Below are 14,323 nucleotides of genomic sequence, written 5' to 3'. Positions count from 1 at the left end.
AATGCATTTCATTACAGATTCACTACATTAATTCTAGCTGTATTAAAAAAAAAAAAAGACGACGAAAAAGAACAGAATTGAATGTGACATTGGATTTTTGCTGTGTTGGTACGGAGGTCAGTTTACTTGCAAAGTGTAAACATATAGTCAGCGCCCCCTTTGAAAAGCAGATTAATCAAAGCTAGTAGGTGTTCAAAACTACATATGAAATAGCAGGTCATTAACTTTATTTCTCAATATTTTATCGTGTAGATGATTTAAATGTGCTGATTTGTTTAGAACTACTTTAACGCTACCTCTGCTGAAAGATCACCTTGGTTTGGTGAAGCTATGTGTTTCTGGTTATTTGTCATTTGACATTTGCATGCAGACAGACATCATATGTACATCATACATACATCAAAATCTTCAGTTTCAGGAGAGTTAGATACCATAAATACCTGAGAACAAGTGCCTACAAGCTGAAAACATTTAGGCCGATCAGAATGGAAATGTGTCTAGGTTTCTGTCATCAATATTTTCTATAAAGGTGCTCAAGTGATATACAGAACATATCTTGGGCACAAATAATCAGAATATTTCCTTTCTACAAGAAGTTTGGGAATAATTGTATCGCAGAGGTAAGTTTGCATTCAGTAGTCTCACATAGTCTTTGTTATGGAAGCTCGATAGCTGACACTGAGCACTTCTTGGATAGCAGTTCCTTCTCCCATCAGCTACAAGTTGCAAATAAAAGATTGCATGGATTCGTGAGTTACTTTGCTTAGAAAAATTTGAATCTTTGCTAACCTGTTCTTACTGAAGGTGGTGGCAAAACTGTTGGTCAGCTCCAGTGGAAACAGAATTGGGCCCTATGTTCCATTCTACCATTTGTGACATTTCTCTTTCAGACAGAAACAAATCTAGTTCAAAATCTATTTTTCAGACAGTGAGTTTAGGTACGTGGAAGTGTTGTGAGTGTAGAGAGCTAAAAAACATAAACGTGATATTGTTAAATAAACCAATTTCCTACTCCTAGGAAAAAATAGTAGTGATGAAAGTATTAATAAATGGTTTAAAATGTTTAACTCATAAGTATATGTTTTGATATTAATTTAGAACAATATAAAGCAGATTTAAAAAAAAAATCTGTTTCTATCAGATTATGCACATTTAAACAATAAGTGGCTCAGGCAAAATAAGTCATTTTAATGTCATCTGTGATAGATTTTCCTTGACAGCTACTGTAAATTACAATTACACTGCTTCTCTCTGCACTTGAAAGTAAGCATTGCAATAAATTATCTTTTATTTCAATCCATCATGTCTGCTTTCAGAAACAGAGAACCTCAAATAAAAGTTCAGCACTATTGTAAGAAAAATACAGTGATTTGTGTTCCAGTTTGAAACTAAAATGTACCTTTCTTTCAAAAAACAATTGTTGGCTTTCAAAAATATTACTAATTATACCTCAACATTTATTGTCATTATAGGGGATCCCTGAACTTGTGCATTCCCTCAGTCTAGGATTACTATTTAAGAGAAAAATACTCTAATATTTTCCCAGTAGAATTTTGTAATTTCTCAAATTCAATAATACGGTACTATTCAAAATTAATATTTTTATCACGAGCAAATCTAGTTCAGGCTGATGCTGTTTTCAAGAGTTTAAAAAAAGAAAAAAGCAAACATGCCATTCACTGGTCATTTTGCTAACAATGTAGCTAAGAAAAACATGATTACTTCTAATTAAAAAAAAAAAAAATGCATTCATATGGATCCCTAAGTAAGAAAACAATTATCATAGGTCTGTTACTGCTTTCAGTGTTTCCCAAGTGCGTTCACTGCCCAGAAGTGTAAGACAGGTTTGTTTAGCAACTTCAGTCATTCATGTCATGCTGCTCTGCAAGACTGTTGTTGATAAAGTTTCATCCCTGGGGAGAGAACCTGGCACTGCGGGGGAAGCGTCCCTAGCTGGGAATCAGTTCACGAGGATGTTCAGCCTGGGTAGCGAAGCAGTCTGTGCTGTCTTGTTTTCCCTTGTGCCACCAAGAGCCCAGAGAGGCTGTTGCTATCAATGCTGAAAATGGGATTTGTTTCACTTTGTTTCTTCAGTGAGCGCTTAGAATACTGGACCAGACCTGCCTTGAGGAAAAAGTGACAAAATTTGGTAAAAAGAAAATAAAATGCAGGTTTTGGGGTGTTCTTCTCCCCCCCCCCCCCCCCCAAAAAAAAAAAAAAAAAAAGGAGTTCCAGTCCTAAGACTGAATGGATGGTTTTCCTCTGGAGCTGGGATGCCTGTTATCCTGTAGATGCTCCTAGAGGCTATCTGCACAGGGTCAGCTCCCTAAGGAAATTTTTTTGACCTGCTTTTCAGCTTCTTAGCGGGAGGGATTTATCCCGTTCACCCAAGAACTCCTTTCAGGGGAGGCTCCAGAGTATCGGGGAGAGCTTTGTAGAGAGTCAGTCCTGCCTGTTGCTGCTTTGTGTTATTTTCCCTGTTGGGCTGCTGGCAGGACGGCAATGCATGTCTCCACACTTATCCCTCCTTTTGGAGAATTAGCTGTTTTCTGGCAACGTGGGAAGAGGATGCTCAGGAGGGAACTGACACCCAACTCTCCTGTCTCTGTCCACTCTCAGAAGCATGATACCACCATGCAAGAGGCTCTGCCTATGGGTTTAGGTGGACAGCCTGGCCCTCAGTGATGTTCCTTTACCAGCTGGGCCGCTGCTGGTCCATCCTGGTGCCAGACGCTTTGCCTGGCTTTGCCATCAGCAAAAGAGGAGCAGCGCTGCAGGTACTCTTGACTCCGCAGCCACTGGGCTGGAACACATGGCAGCAAAACATATAAATCAAGTACTGGGCTCATTAAATGATTATGCTTTTAATCCTGCCCAGTTCACCTCTGCCCAAGCATGCATCATGGCTCAAAGAACAAAATGTGTGATGGTAAATGTTGTCAATGGATATTTTTAACAATGATTATTCTGAAGAGTCTTTTTTTTCTTTCTTGACGCTGTTGGTGCCGCGTGGCTCTGCTGCCCCAGCCTTTGCTCTGGAAGTGATTTGGCTGGGGGAAACCCCGTGGCCGAGGGGAACCGGCAGACTGGCACATCCACCCAGCAGTGCAGATCTCCTTTCCTATGGCAGACGCCAGGCAGCCCAGCTCAGCTGTGCCGACTCTTGCCTCCCGCCTTCACTGCTTTCCCACTTGCAATCAGGACTCCTTCGGCTGCCTGATCTTACGCTGCCTGTCTGCAAGGAGCAGCACATGGAGCTGGGGCTGCAGTCTTGTAAGGTTGCCTGCCAGGGAAGGCTAGAAAGAAAGGCCACTGCTGACAGATCCTGAGCTGGGCAATGAGACAGTCCAAAATGTTGAGCTGTTGTCAGCAGCAAATGGCAAACTTGGGCAAAAATGCTCCACTCTGTGACATCCCGATTTTTTTTTTTTTTTTTTTAACCGGATTCCACGGCCTGGGAGTCCGGGAGGCCGGAGAGGCTGACCAAGATCAACAGTTCAATTCACTCTTCTCAGAGCTGTTGCAAAGTCCTCCCTGCCAGCATTTACAGCCAACGTGTATGTGTACGTTTACAGGATTACCTTTGCAAGTTGTAGCTGGGGTTGGTAGCCTTGTTTTTTTATGAAAGCTGGGTGGTTTACTATAACTCCACAAGGATGTAAGATCTCGCTAAGATTTTTGAAATACTCCAAAGTAAAGCTAGTAGTTGTGGAGTGAAATTCTCCATAAGGTGCTTCTGAAGCATATGCAAATACTAAAACCAGATTGAACGTGGCTGAGTTTCATACCTGCAGCTTATCTTCTCCACAGGTTTTCTCTGTGTCACTTCAGGTTCATTGGCCACGTTACATTTTATGTAAAGAATACCTAAGCTCTGTATGTAGACGTTATTAAGTGGTTAGGAGGGGGGGCACGGGTGTCTGTCAGTGCAGATGTCAAAGCCCTGTGAGCTCCAAGATCCCCTATTTTGATCACAGACGGTAACCGCTGAGGTACTGATGCCAACAGAGTTGTTTTCAAGCTGTTTGGCAAGAAAGTGGCAGAATTCACCATTGAAATGCACGAGAACCACTTCTTTCACCGCGTGAGGACGGGTTACTGTCTTAACACTGCCTTCTGTGTGCCGCGGCGCTCGTGCGCCTGGTGCCCAGCACGCAGCTGCTGCTGCTACTGCTGCTCTCCTCGGCACCAGCTGAGTACTGGGGCAAGAGCTTCCCCTGCCCGCAGGAGAGTATGTAGCTGTGGTGCTCAGAAGAATAGCTTTCTGTCTTGCTATAGAAGATGGGATTTTTTGGGGGGTGAAAATCCTGTAATAATACAAAACATCTCAAAAAATGACCGTGCTCTTTCAGTGGGCAGGGGTACCATGTAAGGACATCAGCAAAGCTGAATAGTCAGTGGGATTGTTCATGCTTTTGCAAAAAGACTTGCAGAAGAAAGTGAAAGAAAAGCTTATCACACGTTGCATGGATGGCTTCTCCCATCTGTCTTCAGAGAATCGCTTCACCCATATGGGAATCATTATCTTGCATTGCTCTGGGCTTGGTCACCAGAGATCTTCTGTTTCGTTTTGTGTATGTTTCTGAGTAATCTGGCTTTCTAACTCCTCGCCATTCCCCGTGCTTCTTCCTTGGCCTTCAGCATCACCATAGGCAGTGTGCTGAGTCTCTGACCCAGGTGTGAGTGGTGTGAGAGAAAGTCTTTTCCATTGCTAGTAGGACTTTTTGCTGCATAAACCTTCATGATTTTTTCCACATAAATGATGTATAAGGTAAAAACCTGGACTTTGAATACAACCAAATGAAGCCCAACTTCTAGCCCTATTGGTAACCCTCTTTGCCAGTACTTAGGAGTTTGGGGGCAGCTAAACTTGAAATTTCCATTATTCTCCAGAGTTAATGAAAGAAATGTGATGAGTCTTTGTATCAGGGCAATGGGTAGGTAAAAGCTAATACACAAATCCTGTTAAAACGTGCTCTTAAGGTCTGAACACTGCAGCATTATTAACCGTTGACCCAACTCTCCTCTCGTTGCCATTTTGCTGTGGCAGAGCACCATGTCCCTCAATTGCAGTATCATTAAATTCTGGGACGGTGACCCACGGGCACTGGAGCCAGCACTGGAGGGTCTGTGGAGCCTGGTGTGCAAAGGGATTAGTGCGTACAGCAAGCTGAGGCCACTTTGCACCTGAAAAAGAGCCTCCCCATGGGGTTTGACATGCTTTAATTTCTCTGAGAGCTTACACCTTTATTTGAGTTTCTTAACTTTTACACTTTTCCACCTGTAATCAAACTCTGAGAAAGCATTTGTTAGGGTGTAACTATAGGCAAACCTGAAGATTTAAAACAAACAAATGAAGCTTTTAATGTTGTGGGTGAAATCTTTCCAGGCTAAGTGCCTTCCTGTCTTGCTCCTGTTTGCTTTTAGAAATAGTGTGGGGATGATATACAGGGACAGGGGTAGCTTCCTTGTCACTTCTAATCCACCTCCAGGTCCCCCCAAATCTCTACATATTTCTGTTTTGGAGGTGGGCAGCCCTCCTGGCTGAGCTGCCTCAAGTCACCCCCTCCACCACTGCCTCCACCACTGCTTGAGTAAGGGCAGAGCCTGAGAGTGAAGCCTGCAGGCATGGGGTGGCCCAGCAGCCAGAGAACACCCCACATTTCTCCAGGTCCTCCGGTTTTTAGGGATCGGATAGGACTTTGCTTTCCTGACGTGGGTAGGGATCAGTGCCAGGACGTGTTCCTGCAGACAGCTTGTGGAGACACTCCTCCCTGAGGCAGGCCATGAAGGACAGGACAGATCTCCCAGGCAGAACTGAAATGCCATAATTGTTATGATTTGGTTTTGCTACGGTAGTGATGGGTTCATTAGAAACATGTTGTTAATTAACGTGAACAGATTTGCTGGAGTTGCAATACATTTTGGTACTGAATGTTTGCAGTATTCCCAAAGGCAAGCTGTAGGGCTCTTAACTCTCCCTGTCGGCAGCAGGACCCTCTTTTGCAGAAAACCCAGTGCAGGCAGTGGGTACGCGGCCCAGCACAGGCTCTGCACATAGGGAGGACTCGATGGAGGCTGCGGTTGGGTGGTGTGCCAGGGCCTCGGCTGTGCGACTTGGCTGCCATTTAGCTGTCCCACATTAAAATGAGCTCCCAGTGAGGTCATGGAAAAGGCTACCCTCCATCAGACAGGGAGGTGACATGCTGCCATCTTGCTCAGACAGCAGGGCTGGCACAGGAGCTACCAGCCTCTGCTGGCAGGTGTGTTAACTCTGAAACCTAACAATGGCTCACCAGCACTAGCTCTAGTGGCTGCTGTCTTTCGGAGCAGGCACAAAGTGGTGACTCGGCACTGGGGGTGGGGGTGAGAGCTTGTGGGAGCCGGGTGGTACCGATGCAGTGGCAGGGCGCAGGGCCGGGGCCGGCTAGTGGAAGTAGCGGTCGGGGCGTGCTCCTTCACGGTGTCCTCTTTGCCCCCGCAGCTCCGTGGTGCGGCGGGGCGGCTTCCAGGTCTGCCCCTCCTTCGTCGGCCACGGCATCGGGTCGTACTTCCACGGGCACCCCGAGGTGTGGCACCACGGTAAGCGGCCCCCGTCGGCCGGACCTGCCTCCCCCCGCCGCTCGCTCCGCCGCCGGCGATGAAATGACTCCGGGGGAGGGGGGGGTAAAACGAACAGAGCCCCCCGCACCCACCGACGCTGCCGGTCCCGGCGGGGGTGCCCGGGGGAGGCTTTTCGCGCTGCAAAGCCAGCGAGCAGCCCCGGCCTCGCTTTCTGAGAGTCGCGCGAGTATTTTTCAGGACAAATCGCTCGTTTAACGGAGTCGTCGGGGCGGCTGGGCCCCGCGGAGCGCCTCCCCCGCCCCGCTCCGGGCGGCAGCTCCAGGCGGCAGCCGCCGTGTGCCGCGTCCCCGCATCCCGCCCGCGCCCGAACCGCGCCGGCGAAGTTTGTCGCGGGGCAAAGAAAAATCTCCGCTGAAACGTTAAAGCCCCCGGACCCGGCCTGGAAGGAGCCGCCGTCGGGGCGCTCCCGCTGCGGCCGGGGTGGGATGGCTTTCGGCGGGTGCTCCCGTTCGTAGCGGGGACCGGCGTGCACGATACCCGCGAGCCAAAAAAGGGTTTAAACCAAGTGCTGGTTGCGTTTACTAAAAAAAAAAGGGAGGGGGGGGAAGCCCCAGCAGCCATAAACGCGTTTTTATTTTCTTTTGTAGCCAATGACAGTGATTTGTTAATGGAAGAGGGAATGGCGTTCACAATAGGTTAGTAACTCTCTGCTATGGTTTTCTTTAAAAAAGCGCACACAGAGCGGCCCGGATCCGTACCATTTCTTTATTGGGATATAGAAATTTCCATGCAGATATGGGGATGTCGGCGACACTGACCCCTTAGGAAGCAGATTAAAATATTTTAAAAAAACACATTAAAGGAACCGATTGGGTGAAATAGCTTCCAAATGATAAGATTTAGAAAATTACATGTTTATTATAAATCTTATTAAATGACATATTTGACGCATATTTTTGGCAAGGCGGAGACTCAGCCGGCACACTTGGGCTGTGGAGCATGAGAAGGATGCGATTGTGTCCCCAAAGCCGAGGTTTACCAGCGAGTTGCCTGGTGGCTCTTATGTCATTTGCTGCCTGCCAGAGCTGCTCTTTGGGTTTGGGGACTGCAGCGCCGATAACCAGTCAGAGTCTCGCCCCGCAGACGGAACGTGCTAAATACCAATCATGGAGAGCTGGTGGGGGAAAAGCCCTCTTTCTCACTGTGTGGCTAAATGGCACGGCAATTAGAGGGAAATAGGAAAATTGTTGTTTTGCTGATTTAATGAACATTTTAAGCCTGTTTAAAAAATTCAAATATTTAAAACTATCTGCTGTTTGTAAGTGTGGTTGGTGCTTTGGTTATTATCCACAGGGTCTTAATTAAAGCTTGATTAAAATTCCCTGCTTTTACAAAAGAGGAATGGGCAACTTCCTACCTTGATATTTCATCTTCCTCTTTAGTTCACATTTTAGTGTTGCAAGAGAGTGCCGGCCCAGGGAGGATGGGACCTGTGCGGAAGGGGAGCTACCTGCTGGGACACCCCCACTTTCTTGCTTGCTTCACAGTCCACACGGGAGTGCAACTAACTTTAGAACACGTTTTGTTTTTCTTGTTGCAGAGCCAATAATAATGGAAGGATCCCCCGAATTTAAGATTCTGAAGGATAAATGGACTGCAGTTTCTGTAGACAATAAAAGGTGTCTGATTTTATTTTTTTATCTTTCCTAAGCCGTGGAGCTGATCACTGACAGCCCCCCCAAAAAAAACGGGTGAGTTTTACAGGCATGGTGGACGCGTTTGCCCCCTAATAACTGCTAAATGTGCATTTCAGATCAGCGCAGTTTGAACATACCATTGTGATTACCTCAGAGGGAGCAGAAATCCTCTCTAAACTGGTGGAAGAAGCCTAAAGATGGAGCAAGGAGTGGAGGGACTCGCTGTGCTTCTGGGATTTCCACTTTTGCTCAGGACAGAGAGGAGGTTTCTGTAATTTCGGTGGGGAATGGGTGCTGCGTAAGTTGCTGCAGGGGACAGAAAAAGCAGCTTGAGGGGTTGGCTCTGGACATAGTCCTTTCTGTGTGTTACCTGGTGAGTATTCAATAAAAGTCCCTTGGCTTGTTTGTGACCCTGGAAGCAGCCATGCACAGCCTGCAAGTGCAAAGGATTTGGGTTATTTGGGGCAGAGAGCGGGTCCCATCTCTTCCAAATCCTATGCGGGACAAACACGTATCGGATGACACGGTCTCAGTGCAGCTGAGAGGACAGAGGAGCATAGTATTTTCCCTTTATAGCTGAGCTATGGAGTCAATTTGTCTTCACTGCGATTAGCACAGTGCTGTTGCTCAGGCTGTAACTTCTGCTAGGGTGGAAAAAAGTTTCCTGAGGGTGGCAGGCAGAGGCAGCAGCCTCTTCCCCAGCAGCCATCCCAGCAGCTCTCCCCCTTCCTGCCTCAGCTCATTTCTCTTTGCACAGCACAAAAAGTGATTAAAAATGAGATGCAAAGCGCGCTTTTCTGGAGATCAATAATGGCCCTGCTTGAAGAATTAGCCGGTTTGGGGTAACCGCTGCTCTGCGGTGCCCACGTTAGTTAAGGGAGAGGCAGTCCGCAATTTAAGCGTTTAACAGAAACGGAGGGGTTTGCGGTCTGGAGGATGAGCCCCGGCTCCTGCCCAGAGTTTGGAGCTGATGGTCCTCATGAGCTGCGGGTCCCGCTCGACCCCGCGCTCTCTGCGATCCTGTCCTGGGCCTGCCGGGGCTGGAGGCTTTGATTTGCAATTGGCCAGTTGCTGACCGCCCCGTCGGGCCGGACGTGCCTGGCCTTGGTACTCGGAGGCTACCGGAGCAGGACCCGGTCCTGTGAAATGTGGGGTAGCCTTGGAGATAAGCAAGTGACATCCAGAAGTACCCCAGACCCGTGGCAGCAGCGCTGCGGTTTCGGTACAAATCACTTGCCCTTAAATTGTAGGCAGATGCGGTCCTGTGCCGAGGGCTGGCCGGTTGCGCATGCAGGCGACCGGGGCTGCTCAGCACCGGCTCCCTCAGTGATTCAGGGCAGAAGTAAGCCGCTTTCTTACAGCTTTAGTCTGCTGTTTGTTTTCACTCGAGTACAGCGAGCTGTCAGCTCTAATAGTTTTTAACAGCATCTTTTCAAAAAGCAGGACCCCCCCAGAATACGGCTAACACCGCGGGGCAGCCACTCAGCTCCTGAGCGTCCTCCCCGAGAGGAGCTTGGAAGGCCTTAAAACCTGTAAAAACAGACGATGCCGCCGCCAAGTTTACAAATGCACAGAGGTTAAACAGCGCGCTGCGGCCGCCGGAAGGCGAGGGACGCCCAGCACTGCCCGGGGGATATATTTTGTTTCCTAACACCCCGCCGCCCGGCCGGGCTGCCCCCTCCGAGGGGCGCTGGGAGCAGCTGGGGATCCCGCGCGCCCCGGGGGCACGCCAGGGGCGCGTCCCGGGGGTTTTGGCCGCGCCGGGAGTCTCTGGGTGGCACCGCAGGTACTAAGCTTCTCCCCGGCCCCTGCCCCTCCACCGGGCCCCCTCCGCCTCCCGTCCCGCGCTTACCGCGGCGTGGGGTGAGGCGGGAACGGGCCAGCCTGCAGCAGGGAACCCCCCCGCAGCCCGGTGTAAGGGCTCCTGTTAGTCGCTGTTTGCTCTGAAGTCCCCCCCGTAACTCTGACGGGACTGCGGGTTTTACCGGCCGCTGCGGAGCGGTGGCGGCCAGGCGCTGGCGGCCAGGCGCTGGCATTGATGGCGCACGTTTGTAATCCTAATTATGAACGAGACTGAAGAGATGCCTCGGCTGTGAGGGGACAGACAACGCCTCGCACAAGCCCTTCACACAGAACGTCTTGCCGGGCAAGCACGATGAGAGCCCCGACGGGGCGATCGCCCCGCGGGCTCGGGGCGGCCGCGGCGCCTCCGCGCCCGCCGAAGCCGCGCTGCCCGGGGCGGGCGTTGCACGGCGGGGCGGCGGCGGCGGCCCTGCCTCGGAGGACGGGTGTGAGCAGAGCCGCGCCGTGTGGTCCGCGGGGTTTTGGCTAACGCGAGGGGGGAGCTCCGGGCGGGCTGCGGGCCCGACGGCCGGCGGCACCGTGGTTCGCCCCGGGACTGCCTGCGTCCGGCCGACCGGAGGAGGCGGCGGCAGACCCGGCGAGCACGGAGCAGCTTCCCCTCCCCGCAGCCGCCGGGCTTGAGGCCGGCGAAGGTGCCGGAGCTGCCGGGGCGCCCCGTCCCCTCCTCGGACAAGCGCGTTGACCCGCCTCGGGTGGTCACTTACATCGCCAGGGGGGCAGAGCCGGTTGCCGGAGGAGTCCGTGTGGGGACACACCGCCACTGCCCCTTCCCGCGCCAAGCTGCGGCGATTTTGTGAAAATGAACTTTGCGCATCGCCAGGGGGAAAAAAAAAAAAAAAAAAAAAAAAAAGGAGGGGGGAGGAAGTAAAAGAGGCGTTAGGAAATGGGCAATTAAAACCGACAGAGCCACTAATGAAAAAATGGGGAGAAAAAAAAAAGACCAGGAGCAGAGGGGCTCGGTCTTGTCAGCTTTGCACAGTCATTAGCCGGTTGCTTCAAGGACCGTAGCTGCCCGAAGGAGCCTGAACACCGTGCGGGCGCTGCCGGGGGTGCCCCAGCCCCGCTGCCGGCAGTGCCCGCCGCCGGCGGCGGGGGAAGACAGGTCGGCGCTAATACCTCTAACGACATCAACGCCGCGATTTGTTTTGAATGTTCACTTTTATTGGTGTTCTCCCTTTGCCAAAATGTGCTTGATTACATAGATGCGGTGCCGTGATAACTGCGCACCCTAGACAGCCTAGGTGTAACCGGGAAAGTTCAGCCCAGGCCAGATCAAATCCCAGGCTGTTTAATGCTGAAAGGCTGCGTGTTGCTATTAGTGTTAAATATATGGCTAATTATGCGTATGAAAATTAAACATCAGTGTTATGCTAATGGGGCCGCCTTCAGCTGTGGATCAGAGCACTTGAGACTAGCATTTAATCAAATGAATCAGTAACTAATACATCTGCACGTGTGAACTTTCACAAGATCATTTTCCTGTTACAGTCACACCGCTGAATTATGAAAGAAATAATTATCAACACTTTCCAATTATCTAACAAAGTAATTTGGGATTCATCGTGGGCTTTCTGGGGAGGATCTCCCAAGTCCCACCTCATTTATCGCTCACGCACGCGGAAGTTTTCATTTTAAGTTCAAACGCGCCGTTTGGCCCATTCAGGGCGATTCTGTTTCGTCGGATTTTCGTTTTTATCCCTCGTAAGAACAATAACGGCGACAACCGAGCGGCGCGTTCCGGAGGTGCGGGCGGCGCTGGCACCCGCAGGCCGGAGCGGACAGCCCCTGCGCGCCCGCGGAGTTTGCGCGGCCGGGCAGGCGGGGGCCGCCCGCTTTGTCTGCGGGTCCCGCCGCCGTCTGCCGGAGCGGGGCCGGCGGAGCGCGGCTGCCGTCCCCTCCGCGCCGCCTGCGCGGCGAGGGGCGGAGGAGAAGGGCGGAGGGAGGTGCGCTGCCTCCTGCCGTGCCCCGGCTCGGCGCCCTCCGTCGCCGGCGGCGGCAGCGGGCGGCCCGCGATGGGAGCTGGGGCCCAGGCGGCTCCTGGCCCGGGGCCGGCCGGGGAGCGGTGCCGGGGAGCCGGCGGAACGGGGCGGAGGCCGCCGAGCGGTGCCGCCGGTGCCGTCGGGGCGTGCGGCCGCCGCCGGCGCTCGGGGACGCGCGGCGCTGCCAGTCCGGCTCTCCGCGCTCACCGGGGTCCGGGCGAGCCCCGAGCGCCTCGGACCAATCCAAAGCGATTATGCAAGACGGCGGACCAATCAGCTCCGCCAGCTCATGAATATTCATAGACTTGGCTGAGTCAAAGCTTTTAGGCGAGTTTGTGTAGATCTACAGCATCATGCTTAGACTTTTCAAAGAGACAAACTCCATTTTCTTATGAATGGAAAGTGAAAAACCCTGTTCCGCTTAAATTGGGTTCTTTCCTGTCCTGAGAAACACAACAGACCCCCAAAAGGCAAGCTGAAGAGAGAGCACACACACAGACCAAGCGACAAGAAATGACCATGACTACCATGCCAGAGAGTCTAAATAGCCCCGTCTCAGGGAAGGCTGTCTTTATGGAGTTTGGGCCGCCCAGCCAGCAAATGTCTCCTTCTCCCATGTCCCACGGACACTATTCCATGCACTGTTTACACTCCGCGGGCCACTCTCAGCCTGACAGCTCGTACAGCACAGCTTCGTCCTTCTCCCGACCGCTGGGCTACCCCTATGTGAACTCGGTCAGCAGCCACTCGACCAACCCCTACATCAGTTCAGTGCAGTCCTACCCCAACAGCTCCAGCCTGACTCAGACCCGGTTAGAGGAGACAGGTAGGTGCACTCGGCTTTGGGGAGGGGGAGGGAAGGGGGGAGGGAAGGCAAGGAGGGAGGGAGGGAGGGTGCTTGTATTAAAAAAAAAAATCTATCGGGGGGGAAAAATTAAATTAAATTACAAAATATTAGTCAGGAGAGGCTGAGGATCACAGGGGAGCAGTACACAGAGCACACAATGCCCGGCTGGAAAAGAAATCAACCCAGATGTGCACGTATTAGTCTTCGTAATTATTTATTGCGTAGCGCTATAAACAATGTATGCAATTAAGGGTAATTAAACCTAAACTGCAGCCTGTAAAAATAGCAAACTTTCTCTGGGAAGAAGCCTGGGCTGCCATAATCGCCCGGAGCCTTTGTTAGCGTTGCTCGGGCTTCACTTTTCTTCCTCCTCATTATTGTTATTGTTGATGTTGCTGCTGTTATTGTTACTATTGCTGCTGCTATTGCTGTTACTGCTATTATTACTATTGCTGCTATTATTATTATTTATTCTGCATCGTTTGTGGTTTGTAGGGGCCGAATCGGAGAAAAGCACTGTGGTAGAAGGAGGGGAAGTTCGCTTTAATGGGAAAGGGAAAAAAATCCGCAAACCCAGGACTATTTATTCCAGTTTGCAGCTGCAGGCTTTGAACAGGAGGTTCCAGCAAACTCAGTACCTGGCTCTCCCCGAAAGAGCCGAGCTCGCAGCATCTCTGGGACTCACCCAGACCCAGGTACAGCTCCGAAGGAGCCGGCCCCTCTCCCCTGTCCTCTCGCTGTCCCCACCGCCGGCATGGGAGACCCCACGCGTGATGCAGACGGGTCACAACCGCCGGCAACGGGGCCCGGCGCGGGGGGGGGTCTTACCGGGTGGTTTGGCATCACAAAATGACAACGGGCACAGCAGCCACGGGGGCGGGGGATAAGGGGGAGAAGCTGGGGGGCCCGCCGGGCGCGGGGGTCCGTCGGGCCCCGGGCGGGGGGGATGCTGGACCGTACCGAGGGATGCTGAGCCCTGTCCCGTTCCCGTTCGCAGGTGAAGATTTGGTTTCAGAACAAGCGCTCCAAATTCAAGAAGCTGATGAAGCAAGGAGGGGCCGCCCTGGAGAGCAGCGCCTTGACCAACGGCAGGGCTCTCTCGGGCAGCTCGCCACCGGTGCCCCCGGTGTGGAATACCACCTCTGCCTCCGGTAAGGCCTCGTCGGGGACCCCGGGCACCTACATCCCCAGCTACACGTCGTGGTATCCTTCGGCTCACCAAGAAGCTATGCAGCAGCCGCAGCTGATGTGATTATAAACCCGTTTTCCCCTACCGCAAGCACTATCGGTCCCGAAAATAATTAAAATTATTACAAAAAAAAAAAAAAGAAATTAAGTAAAATAAAAGGGGAAAAAAGAAAAAAAAAAAGAGG

The 14,323-nt window shown here is 51.4% G+C and overlaps 2 protein-coding genes across 2 annotated transcripts in view; both read left to right on the top strand.

The window, feature by feature from the left end:
* The window catches only part of METAP1D (methionyl aminopeptidase type 1D, mitochondrial), a 49,588-nt gene extending 40,909 nt beyond the window's left edge, over positions 1 to 8,679 (top strand). The window contains exons 7-10 of the mRNA XM_076342611.1: positions 6,485 to 6,582; positions 7,212 to 7,259; positions 8,165 to 8,243; positions 8,378 to 8,679. Coding sequence (XP_076198726.1) covers positions 6,485 to 6,582; positions 7,212 to 7,259; positions 8,165 to 8,243; positions 8,378 to 8,456 — 304 coding nt within the window. The 3' untranslated portion in view covers positions 8,457 to 8,679. The remainder of the gene's footprint in view (positions 1 to 6,484; positions 6,583 to 7,211; positions 7,260 to 8,164; positions 8,244 to 8,377) is intronic.
* A 3,792-nt stretch (positions 8,680 to 12,471) lies between these two features.
* Positions 12,472 to 14,318, top strand: DLX1 (distal-less homeobox 1; the record flags this gene model as incomplete). The annotated part of the gene is given in 3 exon segments (XM_076340761.1): positions 12,472 to 12,929; positions 13,446 to 13,645; positions 13,948 to 14,318. Coding segments are annotated over 3 exon segments (768 nt in total). The 5' UTR covers positions 12,472 to 12,616.
* Positions 14,319 to 14,323: the final 5 nt, after the last annotated feature.

The sequence above is a fragment of the Aptenodytes patagonicus genome, chromosome 6 (genome assembly GCF_965638725.1).
Source record: "Aptenodytes patagonicus chromosome 6, bAptPat1.pri.cur, whole genome shotgun sequence".
Classification (NCBI taxonomy): Eukaryota; Metazoa; Chordata; class Aves; order Sphenisciformes; family Spheniscidae; genus Aptenodytes; species Aptenodytes patagonicus.
The sequence above is the reverse complement of the archived record's forward strand: the minus strand, read 5'-3'. Positions and strand labels throughout refer to the sequence as shown.